General features: G+C 42.3%; 1 protein-coding gene across 2 annotated transcripts in view; it reads left to right on the top strand.

The window, feature by feature from the left end:
* The window catches only part of hoga1 (4-hydroxy-2-oxoglutarate aldolase 1), a 138,506-nt gene extending 123,807 nt beyond the window's left edge, over positions 1-14,699 (top strand). For both annotated transcript variants that reach the window (XM_076277744.1, XM_076277743.1), the window contains 2 exons: positions 1,190-1,323; positions 9,024-14,699. In XM_076277744.1, coding sequence (XP_076133859.1) covers positions 1,190-1,323; positions 9,024-9,173 — 284 coding nt within the window. In that variant the 3' untranslated portion in view covers positions 9,174-14,699. The remainder of the gene's footprint in view (positions 1-1,189; positions 1,324-9,023) is intronic.
* Positions 14,700-14,998: the final 299 nt, after the last annotated feature.

Here is a 14,998-nt window from a genome sequence, read left to right as displayed (position 1 = left end):
AATGATATTCAGGGCTATATACATTTTAAACATTCGGGGCTGAAGACCCGACAAAGCCTTGCGTTAATTCTTCAGGTGGGAAGTGTCAGGAATTTTCATACGAGAGACGCTCTCATTGGTGGTTAGCATATGGAGTAGGGAATTGACAGCAACATATCCAATCACATTATGAGAGCTGAATTTAACATAAACTGTGATGTTTGATTTTAAATTAATGTAAATTTAGCTGGGACTGTAAGCTGGCACACGTGGGTGCTCGATGTTTTCAGTGAGTGCCCGAGAGACTGAGCACCCACGGTATCGGCGCCTATGACAAGCGTATCTCGCGGTTGCATCCATTACAAACAAACATGCAATGTGAACGTCTGGGATTGGGGAGAGCACTAAAAGCTCTTCTGAATAAGCACGAAGTCAAGCCTTTAAATGAAAAACACTCTTTAATAATCAAAAATATAAACGCTAATGAAGTAAAATCAAAAATCGTTTATCGCCTGTAACTCCGTGATAACAGGAAGGCATTTGGCTGAGCAACGGAGGTTAATATGCTCTATATTTTGTCCAAATGATGTCTGTCTATCATCGTTGCACTCGGAGAAAACCAGAATGTTTAATTTGTCCTGCGTTTCTTCTACGGCTGCAAACGGGATTCACTCGCTGTTAACCAAATATTTCTTTATTAGGGCAGGGCAGGAATATTTCTGGCTATTAAATTATTTCTAAACCAGTCTGCTAAAGTCTGTAGTGAAGTCTGTGTAGGGTTTTCCAGCTCCATTTCTTTTTACGAGACACCCTGCTCACTTGAGACCTCTGCCGGTTGTTGCAGCGTCGTTGCAGCGTCACTGGAAAAATACAAATTAAAGTCGCGTGATGCCGCGCGGACCGCGAGGGAAGCTGGCCAAGTCGAAGCACTGCCCACTGTAAACCAGAAATAGGTCCTCTGGTAAAAAGCACATTTAGAAAATGGATGGTGTTTCCAAAATCATTCTGTAATGATTTTCCTTTTCTTTTATTCAATCATAATCTCACAATTGACAATACAATAATCAAGCAGCCCTAATGCATGTACATCTATATCTCCCTCACAAGCGTGAAGAAGGTTAAAACATTTCAGCTATTCTTTATTTGATTGTATAAAAGTTATTATATTGAAGTTGCCACTTTTAATCACACCTTGTGGTATGTGTTGCAGGGGCAGTTGGGGGTGTGTGTGCCTTAGCCAATGTATTGGGAGAGGAGGTGTGTGAACTGGAGAGACTCTGTATGCTGGGCGATTGGGAGAAGGCCAGGGAGCTGCAGCACCGCCTCATAGAGCCAAACACAGCAGTAAGCATCTAAAACACACATTTCCCATTTTTTGTAGAGTGGGGGCAATTTGTCTTTGTCCAAATGGTACTTTAATAGTGTGTAATTTGATGCTATGTCCCACATCCTAACTCACTATACCTCTCAGTCCCTCCAGGATTTTGCGATGATGAGATCGCAACAATTAACGCAAATTCAACCAATCCTGTGAATTCTGGGCAACCTTGCCATTTTGTCCAAACACTGCAACTTTTCTGCAAATTTCACCAATCATCATAGTTTCCCGTAAATGTCTTCTAACACAACAGTCCCTTGTGCAAAATGTTGAGCCAGGTGTTACCACATTCACTTCTGCAGACACCAGAGCCTGACTGACTCTACGCTCATAATACACTTGCAGGGCCCCGCAAAATTAATTAAGGCCCTTCGCCTCCGCCTTGCTTCAGATCAAACTATCCTTCAGGAAATGAGAAGAGAGAAAAAAACACAATGAGAGTGAACTGTGGGAATAGCAGTTGGATAAACCTATTCATTCATCTCCAGGTTTAATGTCAACAAATAAAAGGTGTTAAGAATGTAAGACCATTAAAGTGTTACTCCAGCGAAAATTTACCCCAGGGTGTTTTTCTGCATGAAAACACATGAAATAAGCCGTGGAGTCCGTATTTTTCATTGATCAACTACAACAGAGCTTGCTCCGTATACACTATAGCCCCAAATCGCAAACTGTGGATTAGCTAAAGGCCATGAGCAAAACGCTTCCTAAATAACAAATAGCATACCAAACCTCGTCAGTAGCTTGCTCAGGGTCCCTACACATAAAACGAAGCACCAACAACCTAGTTAGCGAACCCAGAGTTTATTGCAGAAGACTGTTAAGAACACTTACCAACTGTCCCCCTACCAGGTCCTCCAATCCCAGCACGAATAATAGATTAACCAAACGTGACAATACAACGAATCCTTGTGATACTGGGTTGGAGGAGCTGGTAGGGGGACAGTTGGTAAGTGTTCTTAACAGTCTTCTGTGAATTACCACCAGCTAAACCATTTCTTAATTTATTAGTAAAGCAGTAGATTTTTCGCTTTTTTACCCAGATCAGTATGATTTTGGTATCTCTGTCCTTAGTTCCAAATTCAATATCTCTGTCCTTAGTTCCAAGTTCCTTTCCAAATTCAATACAAAAAAAAAAGTCACAAACTAGTTTTTCAATTTTCACTTGCTCCCACAATTTCATTACAACAAATGCCTAAAAACACAGCAACTTCCATTGGAATTGTCAAATCAGTAACACTCGGAAAAGACCCACAAAATTCTGGAGGGAGTGATCTCTTACCTGACGTCCCTAGTTGTTTACAACTGTGGGAGTCTTCCCTTTTTCTACTGTGTGTGTAAACTATGGTCGAGACCACTTAAGATTATTGACTTAAAGCCAAAGCCAAACTTTATGAGAGTTTAAAGGAGAATTCCGGTGTGATATTGACCTAAAGTATATTGAAACATGATACCGAGTGTGAACGGATGTCTCATAGCCCATCTCGGCTTGTCCCCTGCACTCCAAAATCTGGCGCTAGTTAGCCGATGCTACCAACAGCTTTTTCAATTGTGGTGCTTCGGCATCGGGCTAGCCATGCAAATGAATCACTGTTTTACACCATTTACGAGGCTCAATGTATCACCACACTTCATTGGTAGACTTCTGAGGGCCCTGACATTTAAAATGAGACTGAGAACTTTGAAAAAGCACTGGTAGTTTACTTACAAGACGATTTATACAGACAGTATCTTCACGAAGTTTAGCGTTTGCAGCCATCTTGAATCAGATTCCAAAATAATTCAGTGGAAATGCATGGATTCCAGTTTCTTCCACTGAAATATTTTTGGAATCTGATCCCTTATCATACCTGTTCATTCTTACTCGTCGCTCGACTTATCGTGATTAAATTCAAGATGGCTGCAAACGCTAAACTTCGTGAAGATACTGTCTGTATAAATCGTCTTGTAAGTAAACTACCAGTGCTTTTTCAAAGTTCTCAATGTCTCGTTTTAAATGTCAGGGCCCTCGGAAGTCTACCAATGAAGTGTGGTGATACATTGAGCCTCGTAAATGGTGTAAAACAGTGATTTATTTGCATAGCTAGCCCGATGCCGAATCACCACAATTGAAAAAGCTGTTGGTAGCATCGGCTAACTAGCACCAGATTTTGGAGTGCAGGGGACAAGCCGAGATTGTCAGGGTTGTGCAGGAGGACCCAAATGCAAGACTCCACCAGGCAGAGTTACGGACAAAACAGAATTTATTCTTCACACTAACTTCACATTTAAACTTTCTTACTTACTTACAAACGGGCTTTGACAAGACAAACAGAGAGACGAGCCGACAGAGAACAGAGAAACAGGAGGGTAGAAATACACATACCAATTAACAGAAAGACAGAGGACTGGACAAAACCAACGAGACAATAACAAGGAACAGGTGAGGAGGCAGAACTGGAGACAGGAAGCATGACCAAATAAGGAGATGGGGCGGAGACAAAGACAGGTGACAGACAGGAAGCATGACCAAATAAGGAGATGGGGCGGAGACAAAGACAGGTGACAGGCAGGTAAACACAAAGCACATGGGGAACAGGCAAGACCAAAACACAGGACACTACACAAAATGACCACCAGGGTGGCACAAACTCAGCAGACAGGGCCAGATCCTGACAGTACCCCCCCCCTCAACGGACGCCTCCTGGCGTCCCCAGAAAAGTCCAACCAGGGTGGGCGGAGGGGGCCTGGACGGAGGGACTGGTCCGACAGACCGTAAACACGGGGCAGACTCGGACGGGGCAGACTCGGAGGGCTTGGGCAGGGAACAAGCAGACGGGACAGACTCAGGCAGGACAGACTCAGACTCAGGCAGGACAGACACAGACTCAGGCAGGACAAACACAGACTCAGACTCACGCAGGACAGACACAGACTCGGAGGGCTTGGGCAGGGGAACAAGCAGACGGGACAGACTCTGGCAGGACAGACTCAGACTCAGGCAGGACAGACACAGGCAGGACAGACTCAGGGGCAGGAGAAGGGACAGGAACAGTGACTGGGACAGTGACTGGGACAGTAACAGGGACGGTGACTGGAATGGTGACTAGGATGGTGACTGGGACAGAGACACAGACAGAGACGGGCACGGTGACGGGAACAGAGACTGGAACGGTGACGGGCACGGTGACGGGCACGGTGACGGGCATAAGACAGGCACAGCGATGGGGACAGGGACAGACCACTCAGGAGAGACAGGAGCAGAGAAGGGCTCGGGAAGAGGCGGGGCCGGCTCGGGCAGAGGTGGGGCCGGAGAGTCAGAGGGAGGCGGAACCGGCTCTGGCAGAGGCAGGGCCGGAAAGTCAGAGGGAGGCGGGTCCGGCTCGGGCAGAAGCGGGGCTGGAAAGTCAGAGGGAGGCGGGTCCGGCTCGGGCAGAAGCGGGGCTGGACAGACAGGCAGAGGCTGGGTTGCCGGCGTGGCGTCGTGAGACGCGGCTGCAGGCGTGGCGTCGGGCGACTGGGCTGCAGGCGTGGCTGCAGGCGTGGCATCGGGCGACTGGGCTGCAGGCGTGGCGTCGGGAGACGCGGCTGCAGGCGTGGCGTCGGGCGCAGGAGCGGACTCGGCTGCGGGCGCAGGAGCGGACTCGGCTGCGGGCGCAGGAGCGGACTCGGCTGCGGGCGCAGGAGCGGACTCGGCTGCGGGCGCAGGAGCGGGCGTCTCTGGGCTGGGCGCAGGAGCGGGCGTCTCTGGGCTGGGCGCAGAAGGCATGGTGTTGGATGACCAGGTTGGCCGACGCTTAGTACGTCTCCTCCTGGAGGGAGCCTGAGGGACCTGGATGAGTTCAGGGGGGAACTGGAACTCCTCAGGCTGGGGTTCTGGACCTGAAGTGACCGGCTGCAGGCGCAGCACGCCCACCCTAAGCCCCTGGCAATGAGCTGGAGGGGCAGGGTCAGGCGGGAGACTAGCAGCCTCCAAAACTGGGTTACTGGAGGGAACAAGGAGGGACTGAAGGCTCTTACTCAGACCTGAGAGCTGGTCGGCCAGAGTAGCCATTCCTGGAACCTTCTGTAGCCAAGGCCTTGAGGAAATAGTCCTCTCCATTAAGGTGACGATAGCATGCCGGCGCTCCAAGTCAGTGGACTTCACAAGCTCAGAATTGAGCCTGCCGAGAGCGTAATCCACTTCACTCAGCTCCTCCATCGGGAAATCAGAGTCTGCTGGGTCCATTCTTGGTCGGCTCGTACTGTCAGGGTTGTGCAGGAGGACCCAAATGCAAGACTCCACCAGGCAGAGTTACGGACAAAACAGAATTTATTCTTCACACTAACTTCACATTTAAACTTTCTTACTTACTTACAAACGGGCTTTGACAAGACAAACAGAGAGACGAGCCGACAGGGAACAGAGAAACAGGAGGGTAGAAATACACATTAATACACACCAATTAACAGAAAGACAGAGGACTGGACAAAACCAACGAGACAATAACAAGGAACAGGTGAGGAGGCAGAACTGAAGGGGAAAACAAACGAGACAGGAAGCATGACCAAATAAGGAGATGGGGCGGAGACAAAGACAGGTGACAGGCAGGTAAACACAAAGCACATGGGGAACAGGCAAGACCAAAACACAGGACACTACACAAAATGACCACCAGGGTGGCACAAACTCAGCAGACAGGGCCAGATCCTGACAGAGATGGGCTATGAGACATACGTTCACACTCGGTATCATGTTTCAATACACTTTAGGTTAATATCACACCGGAATTCTCCTTTAAGTGCTGGAAAAGCACCTGAAATGACCACCATTCTAACTTTCACTCACCTGGTGAGAACTGTGTGAACTCTGCTATACATTTGAACGAGTGAATAAAAAATAGAAATAATTATCCCAGAAAGTCCCAGAAATATGACTTGAATAGAAGTTAAGACTATTAACAATTAATTGATAAAGTTTGAGAATACTTTGAGCACTGATGCAGCATAGGCCTATCTTGCATTGTTTGCAGGTAGGCCTACATTTCATTCTGTTTTCAATGGCAAACTCGAAACAGCGCCAAAACAACCACCAATGAACAAGAAAAGTGTTAGATGTGTACTGTTTACAATTAAGGAGGTTATAGTTTGACGGTGTCATACTCCTGTGCGGGCCAGATGCTATATACCACAGACAGGTTTTGGGGGCCAACCAAATTGAGGACCACTGTTTTATATCCTTATACTCTTTCAATAAACAGGCTCCCCCGAAATTGGTGCAAAGCAGGTTAGTTAACGGAAGTGGACAAAAGTTTCTCACCAGGGCACAGTGTAGGGCTACACCTTACACTCGCATTTCTCCCCTTAGTTTCAACGAGTTCAATGGGAATACTTCCATCCCTCAAAAGTTAACATTGGCTTCTGGCCATGATTGCTCTTCATGCTACCAGCCTCTGTCACGTACCGCGTGGAGCTTGTGACTATTGCGCAAGTGCGCAGCTGAGAAAGCAGTGTCGCTGTCAAATCTGTTCCTGGGAAAAGTAACGTTGCACCGAATTGAAAAAGGAACTACGTTACTACAAATTTTCATTAGTAGCGCGTTACACTACTTTTAACCCCAAAAAATAGTGACGTTATTGTAACGCGTTACTTAACGAGTTACACACAACACTGCTTCTCAGGCGAACTAAACTAGGCCTACATAGCCTGATGGTAGCCGCATCAAGTGAAATTGAGATGTGTCAAATCATTCTGAGAGATCATGTGGTTTTAAGTAAAATATTGTGTTGGTCAATATTGATAGCCAATTAACTTCAACGTATGCAAATCAACCATCAATATTGGCCTTTTTTGACGTCAAAGTCAGGTGACTTTATTCATATCTCGGTCATATGACATGACAGTCTAGTGCTACGTGATTTTGGACAGAGAAGTTAGGCTAAAATTCCCCCAAATGTTTTATCTTGAGGGTCACTTTCTTCAACAAATAAATGCTGTGCTACTATATTCATTTTAATTAGCTTTATGAAGACAACAGTGCTTTTCAGATGGTCAGTTTTGTCGGGACAGAGAAGGCGGGACAATGAGTCCTGACAAACGCAATCATGCAGTCCCTCACATGCTTCCCACATAGCTTCTCTCATGCAAGCATTAAAGTTTTACTTCAAACGTGATTTTTTTTTGCTAATAAAATATAAATATTATGCCACAGTGATTTTTGTGAATCTTGTAGGTACATACCTACATTAACAACTGACTACATGTCCACTATGAAAGGGAGTTTGCAACAAAAGCCAACTTGGATTATTCCAGCACTATCAACTATGAACATCCAAAAACAGAAGAAAAAAACAATTAAAACAATAAAAGTGTAAAATAAATACAAAACCAAAGCTGGATGCACATATTGAAATTGTAGTTACCGCACTTTGCCTTTGTATTAGTGTTTTAGTTGCTCACAGTAATACAAAGGCAGAGTGCAGTATCTACATTTTTGGGGTCAAAGGTCATATCAATGGTGTTTTTTCTTTTCTATAAATTTCCATTCAAAAAAGGTATTACATGGAAGCATCACTACTACTGTACCTACAACACAGTTGCCTGGCCAGAAAGAAAACTTTGAAGCCATTTTTCTCAGTTTAAGTGTTGGCGTAGTTACTGCACTTTGCCTTTGTAGGGCAGTGTGCCCCTCAGTGGTTTCCACCTGTCAGTCAGGTGACCAGGCCTATGGACTTTTGAATAATATTCAAACAAAGGTAACCAGAATGATTAATACCGTTATTAACCGGTTATCTAAAATTGAAAATAGCGCTTTCACTCCGGAACAAGTGAAATTGGTTTTGTTCCTGCTTTTGGTCACGTTAATCAAAAAATTGTGTTCTTTTCCGGTTTTCGTGGTTTGTAGAGTTATGTTGCTGATCGGATCATAAACGACCACAGCAACGAAGAGGATTAACCAAGGAATTTGCTGGAAACTGATGGTGATAGTATTTTATATGGAATGATAGAGAAACATAGCCACAGTCCCTTTAATTTTGTCTTTTTGCTAATGTGTCAAAAATGAAACAATACATTTTTAATCTGGCTGCATCCAAATTTCAGATTGTGTGTTTTGTAATATATGCAAATTACGGTACATTTTATGAATAAATGCCTAATTTGCATATATAAACATAAAATCTCAAAAACTTGTAATGCATTTTTCTTTGGTATGGTGTCACTAATCAACTGGAGAAGTTTCATAGTGATAGCTATTAATTGAAAATGTTCCCCTATTCTCCTCAATTGACTTAGAGTGTTGGGCACAACTTTAGCCTTTAATCTTGAAAAAAAATATGTTCCACTCCATCTACGGCGGAAGGCTTTTAGTATATGATTCAGGAGGGTATTAGGACCAATAAAATTGTGAGCACAAGCTCATCTACAGTCAGCTGCCTCTTCCTCTTCTATTGATAAGTGGAACAAGCCTCTTTAGATATAATGTCCAAAAATACATGCAACTTCCAGAAACACCTCACCTTATGAAGTTGTTACAGAATAATGATATGTCAATAACTCAATTTTGACAAAAATGTCAGATAGAACCTTATAATTCTAAAAGGACGACATTATAGATTATTATTTATTTTTTTTTGCATTTTTCTGGAAATAGGGTCTGTTTTTTTTTTTAGTTATAAATAATGATATCTCTTTCTGTCTCTCTGTTAAGGTGACCAGAAAGTATGGAGTGGCAGCCCTTAAGCAAGCAATGGAATGGTTTGGTTTCCATGGTGGTGCAACCCGTTCACCTTTGCAACCACTCTCGCAAACAGAGTTGCAACAACTCCATGTGGATTTCTCCTCCAATGGTTGGCTGTGACTAGACAGATATATTCCGGTTTCAGTTGCTGACAAAGATTCTAGGGTGCTATATGCAAGATAGGTAGATAGATATTATAACCAAAGATAATAGAGCAAAATGCTCTAGAATCTTTGATGAGAACGCAGTAATCAGTAACCAGTCACCTGGATGCTAGTATTTATCATGTACACAGGGATAATAATAACCAATGTCCATGTAAATACCATATCCTGAATATGATCAAAACCAGCATAAGCCTAATTACTGGGATACTCAGGTCAATATAAACACAGTCATTGTGACCATGTTTACATGTCAAGTGTGACCAAGCAGCAAACTGATCATCTAAGCTCTTTAAAAATCTTCTGAAAAACTGGTCTCTCTGCCTCATCATTCAGCTCGATAAAACACAAAAAAGTCGTTACAGACTGTCATCCTTATCTTTTTATGTGAGCACTTACCTTATTTTTCCAGACTATAAGTCACACTTTTTTTCATAGTTTGGCTGGTCCTGCGACTTATAGTATAGACTTACAGTTATGTGCAGAATAATAGCAGTGTGTTTTAAAAAATTGAATAAAGCTCAAAATTCTTAGAATAGCTGTTAATTCCATAATATCATTGCATTTAGAACACTGCACATTCAATTTCAAATCAAAACATGACCAAAATTGATCAAGTTTGTGTTATACCTTTACAGAAAGTGAAAAAAGGAATGTTAGGCTGTTCAAAAAAATAGCAGTGTTTGCATTTTCCTTTACAAACTCAAACATTTACTGTATAAACTGAAAAATGTGTCTTTGAATCACTACACTAATATCTAGTTGCATTACCATTATTTCTGAGAATTGCTTCATATCTGTGTCGCATGGAGTCGACCAACTACTGGAACCTGTGAACAGGTATTCCAGCCCAGGGGGTCGTTTCTAGCAACGACATTGCTCAACCACCATGGTACGACGCAACTTGCGTCCAAACAACGACATTGTTACACCTGTTTCCAGAAAGCATCATACCTGTGTCGCAATTCGCTACCACCGACGTTCGAACACCGTAGTTCCAACAACGTTGTTGATGATGCAGTGATACATATCATTGGTGGAAATAGTGGCAACGTGTAATACCCCACCCCCTAGAAATTTTCTGTTACGGCCTATGTCGACATTTTTCTAATCTAAACCGAATGATTAATGCTGGCATTGTCATTGCCATCAGCCAAAACCTAAACCTATTGCAAGCATATACAGTAAAGCAGTTAACTTAAGCCGACCAATATCATTATTAGCATAATACAGTCATTATTTGTGTTAAATATCTATGTTGGAAAAAATACATAGCCTGGACGAATTCCTGGGTATCGCATTCTTTATCAACTGTTTCGTGGCTTAACGGCAGCGCGTCGGTGCACTGCACGCTCAGTCGGAGTTCGCATCCTATTTCTTCTTTTCACCTCTGAGTAAGAGTAGGCCTATATCCACTTCGTAATTTTTAGTTAGGCGGTTGTGATTTTTGGTTAGGCGCTCCAGACACCAACTGGAACTACCAAGGAATGACACAAGTGCGACTGCCCAGGGGCAGTAGTTCAAACGACCAAACTTTGCGTCATTGTTTGCGATTGAGAGTTCGAACTTCCTTTTCTTGAAACACCAAATCCAAGAACGATGGAGCGAACTACCAATGTTTGCGCAGCATAAATAAAAGACCCCAGCCATAATTTGAGGATTTTACGATAGTCTGTCTCCTAAACATTCCTCACCCGTTATCCAGACATGCATTAAAACATTTGAAAACAAAACTCACAGCCATAAGTTATTTTGAGAATGATGACTTTCTCTTCTGCATTGTCCTAACCGTTAAAATGAGGCATATATGAGGAGGCATTGCAATAATGTTTACAGAGATACACTGTAAGGTGGGCTGCAAAGATTATGCAGACTGTTACGATTGACTGACATGCACGCACGCATTATCGAAATTATATGTCGGACGCTTTAGGCTATAGTCATCATACATGGGTTTGATCGGGCTATAATAAGACCAAACTTTAACAGTGGTTGGTGTAAACCGGGACATTTTAGCGTCCCGACAGGCTTTTGTTGGGACTCGGGACACGCAACTCAAAACCGGGACGTCTTCTATGTGGTAGTTGAATAAGGTGGGCTAATAAGACCAAACTTTAACAGTGGTTGGTGTAAACCGGAACATTTTAGCCTCCCGACAGGCTTTTGTTGGGACTCGAGACACGCAACTTAAAACCGGGACGTCTTCTGTGTGGTAGTTGAATAAGGTGGGCTGCAAAGATTATGCAGACTGTTATGATTGACTGCCATGCACGCACACATTATCGAAATGATATGCCGGATGCTTAAGGCTATAGTCATCATACATGGGTTTGATCGGGCTATAATAAGACCAAACTTTAACAGTGGTTGGTGTAAACCGGGACATTTTAGCGTCCCGACAGACTTTTGTTGGGACTCGGGACATGCAACTCAAAACCGGGACTTCTATGTGGTAGTTGAATAACTTAGTTAACTCCAGATTAAATGTCCATACTGGCTAAGAAAGGCATGTGAACCAGTGTTGCACGGTCTGCCCGAAATTAAGCGTAAGCGGTTATGAGTTATATAAAAAATATTTTAATGATATTCGGGTCAGTTAAAATTAATTCAATATATATATTTTTAAAAATACTTAAAGTATCACGAGAAGGCTAGCATTAATATTTAACTCATAATTGCTTTTCAAAGATATCATTGGTTGAAGCATAGGCTACAGTAGACCTACTTGCCACATAGGTGGAGAGGTAAAGATGGAGACGGTAAAGAAGCTGAAGATGCGAGAAGTTAAAATAATAAAGACACCCCTCCAGGAAAAGCGATATATGGGAAATATTTGGAAAGGTTCTTAAAGAAGATGACAGTAGTGCAAGTTATGTGTAACCCAGGTTTACAAACTAACCTATAAGAACCCAAAATAAGATAAATAATAATAAACATCAAAACAGTGTTTAGTTTATCGATTTATATTTTATTGAAAGAAATGAAAGAAATGACAACAGAAAATAGAGAAATGACAACAGAAAATATGCATTGCAGATATTTGAAGTGAAGTGAATAAAAATGAACTCTATAGCTTTAAAATAGTATAGCTTTAATGAGTAGGAAAATGTTAGAGCTCCCTCTACAGGATGTAGTGAGAGAAAACAGGGAATCGAAACTTAACTAAGAATTCGTCAGTCCAGAAAAGAAAGAGAACGAAGACGGAGGGAAAAAGAAAAGCTGAGAAAACGATAGAGAGTGAGAACATTAAAATAAATAAATTGCGACTAAACGACTTGGTTAAAGTCAGTTTAGGTCAAGATTTGAAGTATTATACTTTCAGGTACCGTTTGTGTGATACGAAATGTGCTGTTTAAAGCTACAGCCTTTTATGTTTTTTTGTTTATTTGAGTGCTAGCTCCAGAGTATAGCCTGCATTGTTATTGACTAGCAGCATATCTGTTTTGTACGGAGCCCCCCTGGGGACAGGGTGGGCAATATTTTTAGACCGCACTTTTGCGTTCCCACGCAATACTTTTTGCGTTCCCTCGCAATACTTTTGCGTTCCCTCACAATAGTTTTTGCGTTCCCTCGCAATACTTTTGCGTTCCCTCACAATAGTTTTTGCGTTCCCTCACAATAGTTTTTGCGTTCCCTCGCAATAGTTTGGAGTGGGCTATTGCAGGGCTCTGTATTCCCAGTCTCACAGGTCCGTTGGTTCGCACATCATGGATAACCTCAACTTGATTAAGTTTTACTTTAACATGGGGCTCACATACAAAAATATGCTGGAGGCTTTGGCGGTGAGACACAATGTGGTTATCTGCTTGAAGACTCTGAAGCGTATTTTAAAGAAAAACGGTCTGTTTCGGCAGAGATATGATGCACTAGAACAGCGGTTCCCAAACTTTTTTCCCCGTGGACCACCTTCTACATCCTGACTCGGCTCGCGTACCCCCACCATCCAACACATAAAAAAGTAACACATTCTATTGACGCATTCCAGGCATCGTGTTTAATCAGCCGCCCTACATGATAACAAAATCAAAATGTGCAACTGGTCTATGAGCTCTCACGCTAAAAAAAAAACAGTGTGGAGAACCACATTAGAATGGTTAGATAGCATCTCACTGCAGACCACGCACTGTGGCTTTGGGCAGTCTGTCTCCCAATCCACGTGAAGCCTAGGGCTATATGCCTCACAGGCTTGGAATTTCACCATTCTGGGGGCAAGGCCACTTGGCCTTCAGTTGGGCATATTTGGTGGGGGGCACAAAGGCCACATGTCAGGGCACCAAGGCCAAAGTTAACTATACAGTAGTAGGCTATAAAAATGTTGTATTTAGCCTATTCACTGCAGTAGACCTGCATCACTGTATGAAACATTACAAAAACATGAAACATGACATATTACAAATAACTGTAAATCATCTGATCATCTAATAAAAACAGATATCTAGGCTATATATAAAATGTATTTTATATTTGGCCTGCTATGAAATCATGTATTGAACAATTTAAATGTAGCACAGCTCAGCTTTAAGAAACTCAAATAGCCTAGAAGATGCCGTGCGCTTTATCCGGGGCCAGCCTGGACCAGTAGCCTAGCCAAGCCTATGACAGCGCGCCTCTTACGTGAATGGGATCTGCGTACAGAGCCCCCAACATACCAGAGGAAGAAAAAGGTTTTCTTAACACCAAAACTATTGCGAGGGAACGCAAAAACTATTGCGAGGGAACGCAAAAACTATTGCGTGGGAACGCAAAAAGTGCGGTCTAAAAATATTGCCCACTCCGTAGTTTTGAGATTTTTCTTTTGAATTTCATCAGTTATTACAACGTCAGTTTTCAGAAAAGACTTTAATGAAGATTTGCCTTTCTCAGTTTGATTGAACGACATGAACTTTTATTGCTTTGAACTGAATGCTTCGTCGGACATGGACAACACATGTAACGACAACGACAAGATGGCGAGCCTACCTAACGAGACAAGATGGATTCTACTACACACAGAGGATTAGCTCGACTGGAAGCGTAACGTTAACTAACTTTCTCTTTTTTCCAGTTTCTCCATTTCTACAATAAGTAATACTTTTCAGTTTCCTTGGATAAGACAGAAAAAGACTGTGATAGAAAATCGAACCTAACGAACTGAGAATTGACTGCTACTTGAAAAAAGATTGCTTTGTAAATGTGAACTTGCTTGTATTTCTGTTAAGTTACTGATGTTTCGAATTGCTCCACATGTTCTATGTGGGTTTGAACGTGAACTTTGATTTGAGGTATTGAACTTAAATTTGAGGTTCAAATCATTCCAATAACTTGAATTTAAAACTTAATAGAGAATTCAGCTTACAGTAAAAGATTAAATTAGTTTTTCTACAAAATAGGAAATTAAAAGACAAATAGTTTTCTTTAAATAGGAATGAAACTAGAAACAAATAGGAAATAAATAGGAATTAAACAGTGTTAAAGTGAACTTATGCTACTGATTGAAAATTTAACTGAAACAGAAAGGTTTTTGATTGAATGATTATCTTCTGAGCTTTTGTACCTATGTTTTCATTTAACTAAAATTCTAAACTTGCTTTAACCGTGTGTGCTTGTGTTTTACTCCCTCCTGAAAAATACCTTAGATCTTCTGATGGCCCAGATTTGAAGTTAGTCTATTGTGTGACAACCAGTTGCACATTTAATGAAAACAAGTGTTACATATGTTCTATGTACTTATTGCGAAGCCATTTAAAAGTATGACGGCCACAAAACAGGCACGACCAACATACAGTAACTCGTCACAAATGC

Source organism: Alosa pseudoharengus, unplaced genomic scaffold (assembly GCF_046254945.1).
Source record: "Alosa pseudoharengus isolate Yale_2024_CS ecotype anadromous, Long Island Sound unplaced genomic scaffold, YU_APseudo_1.1 YU_APseudo_1.1_scf_11, whole genome shotgun sequence".
Classification (NCBI taxonomy): domain Eukaryota; kingdom Metazoa; phylum Chordata; class Actinopteri; order Clupeiformes; family Clupeidae; genus Alosa; species Alosa pseudoharengus.
Note: the sequence above shows the minus strand (reverse complement) of the source record. Positions and strands in the feature narration are given on the sequence as shown.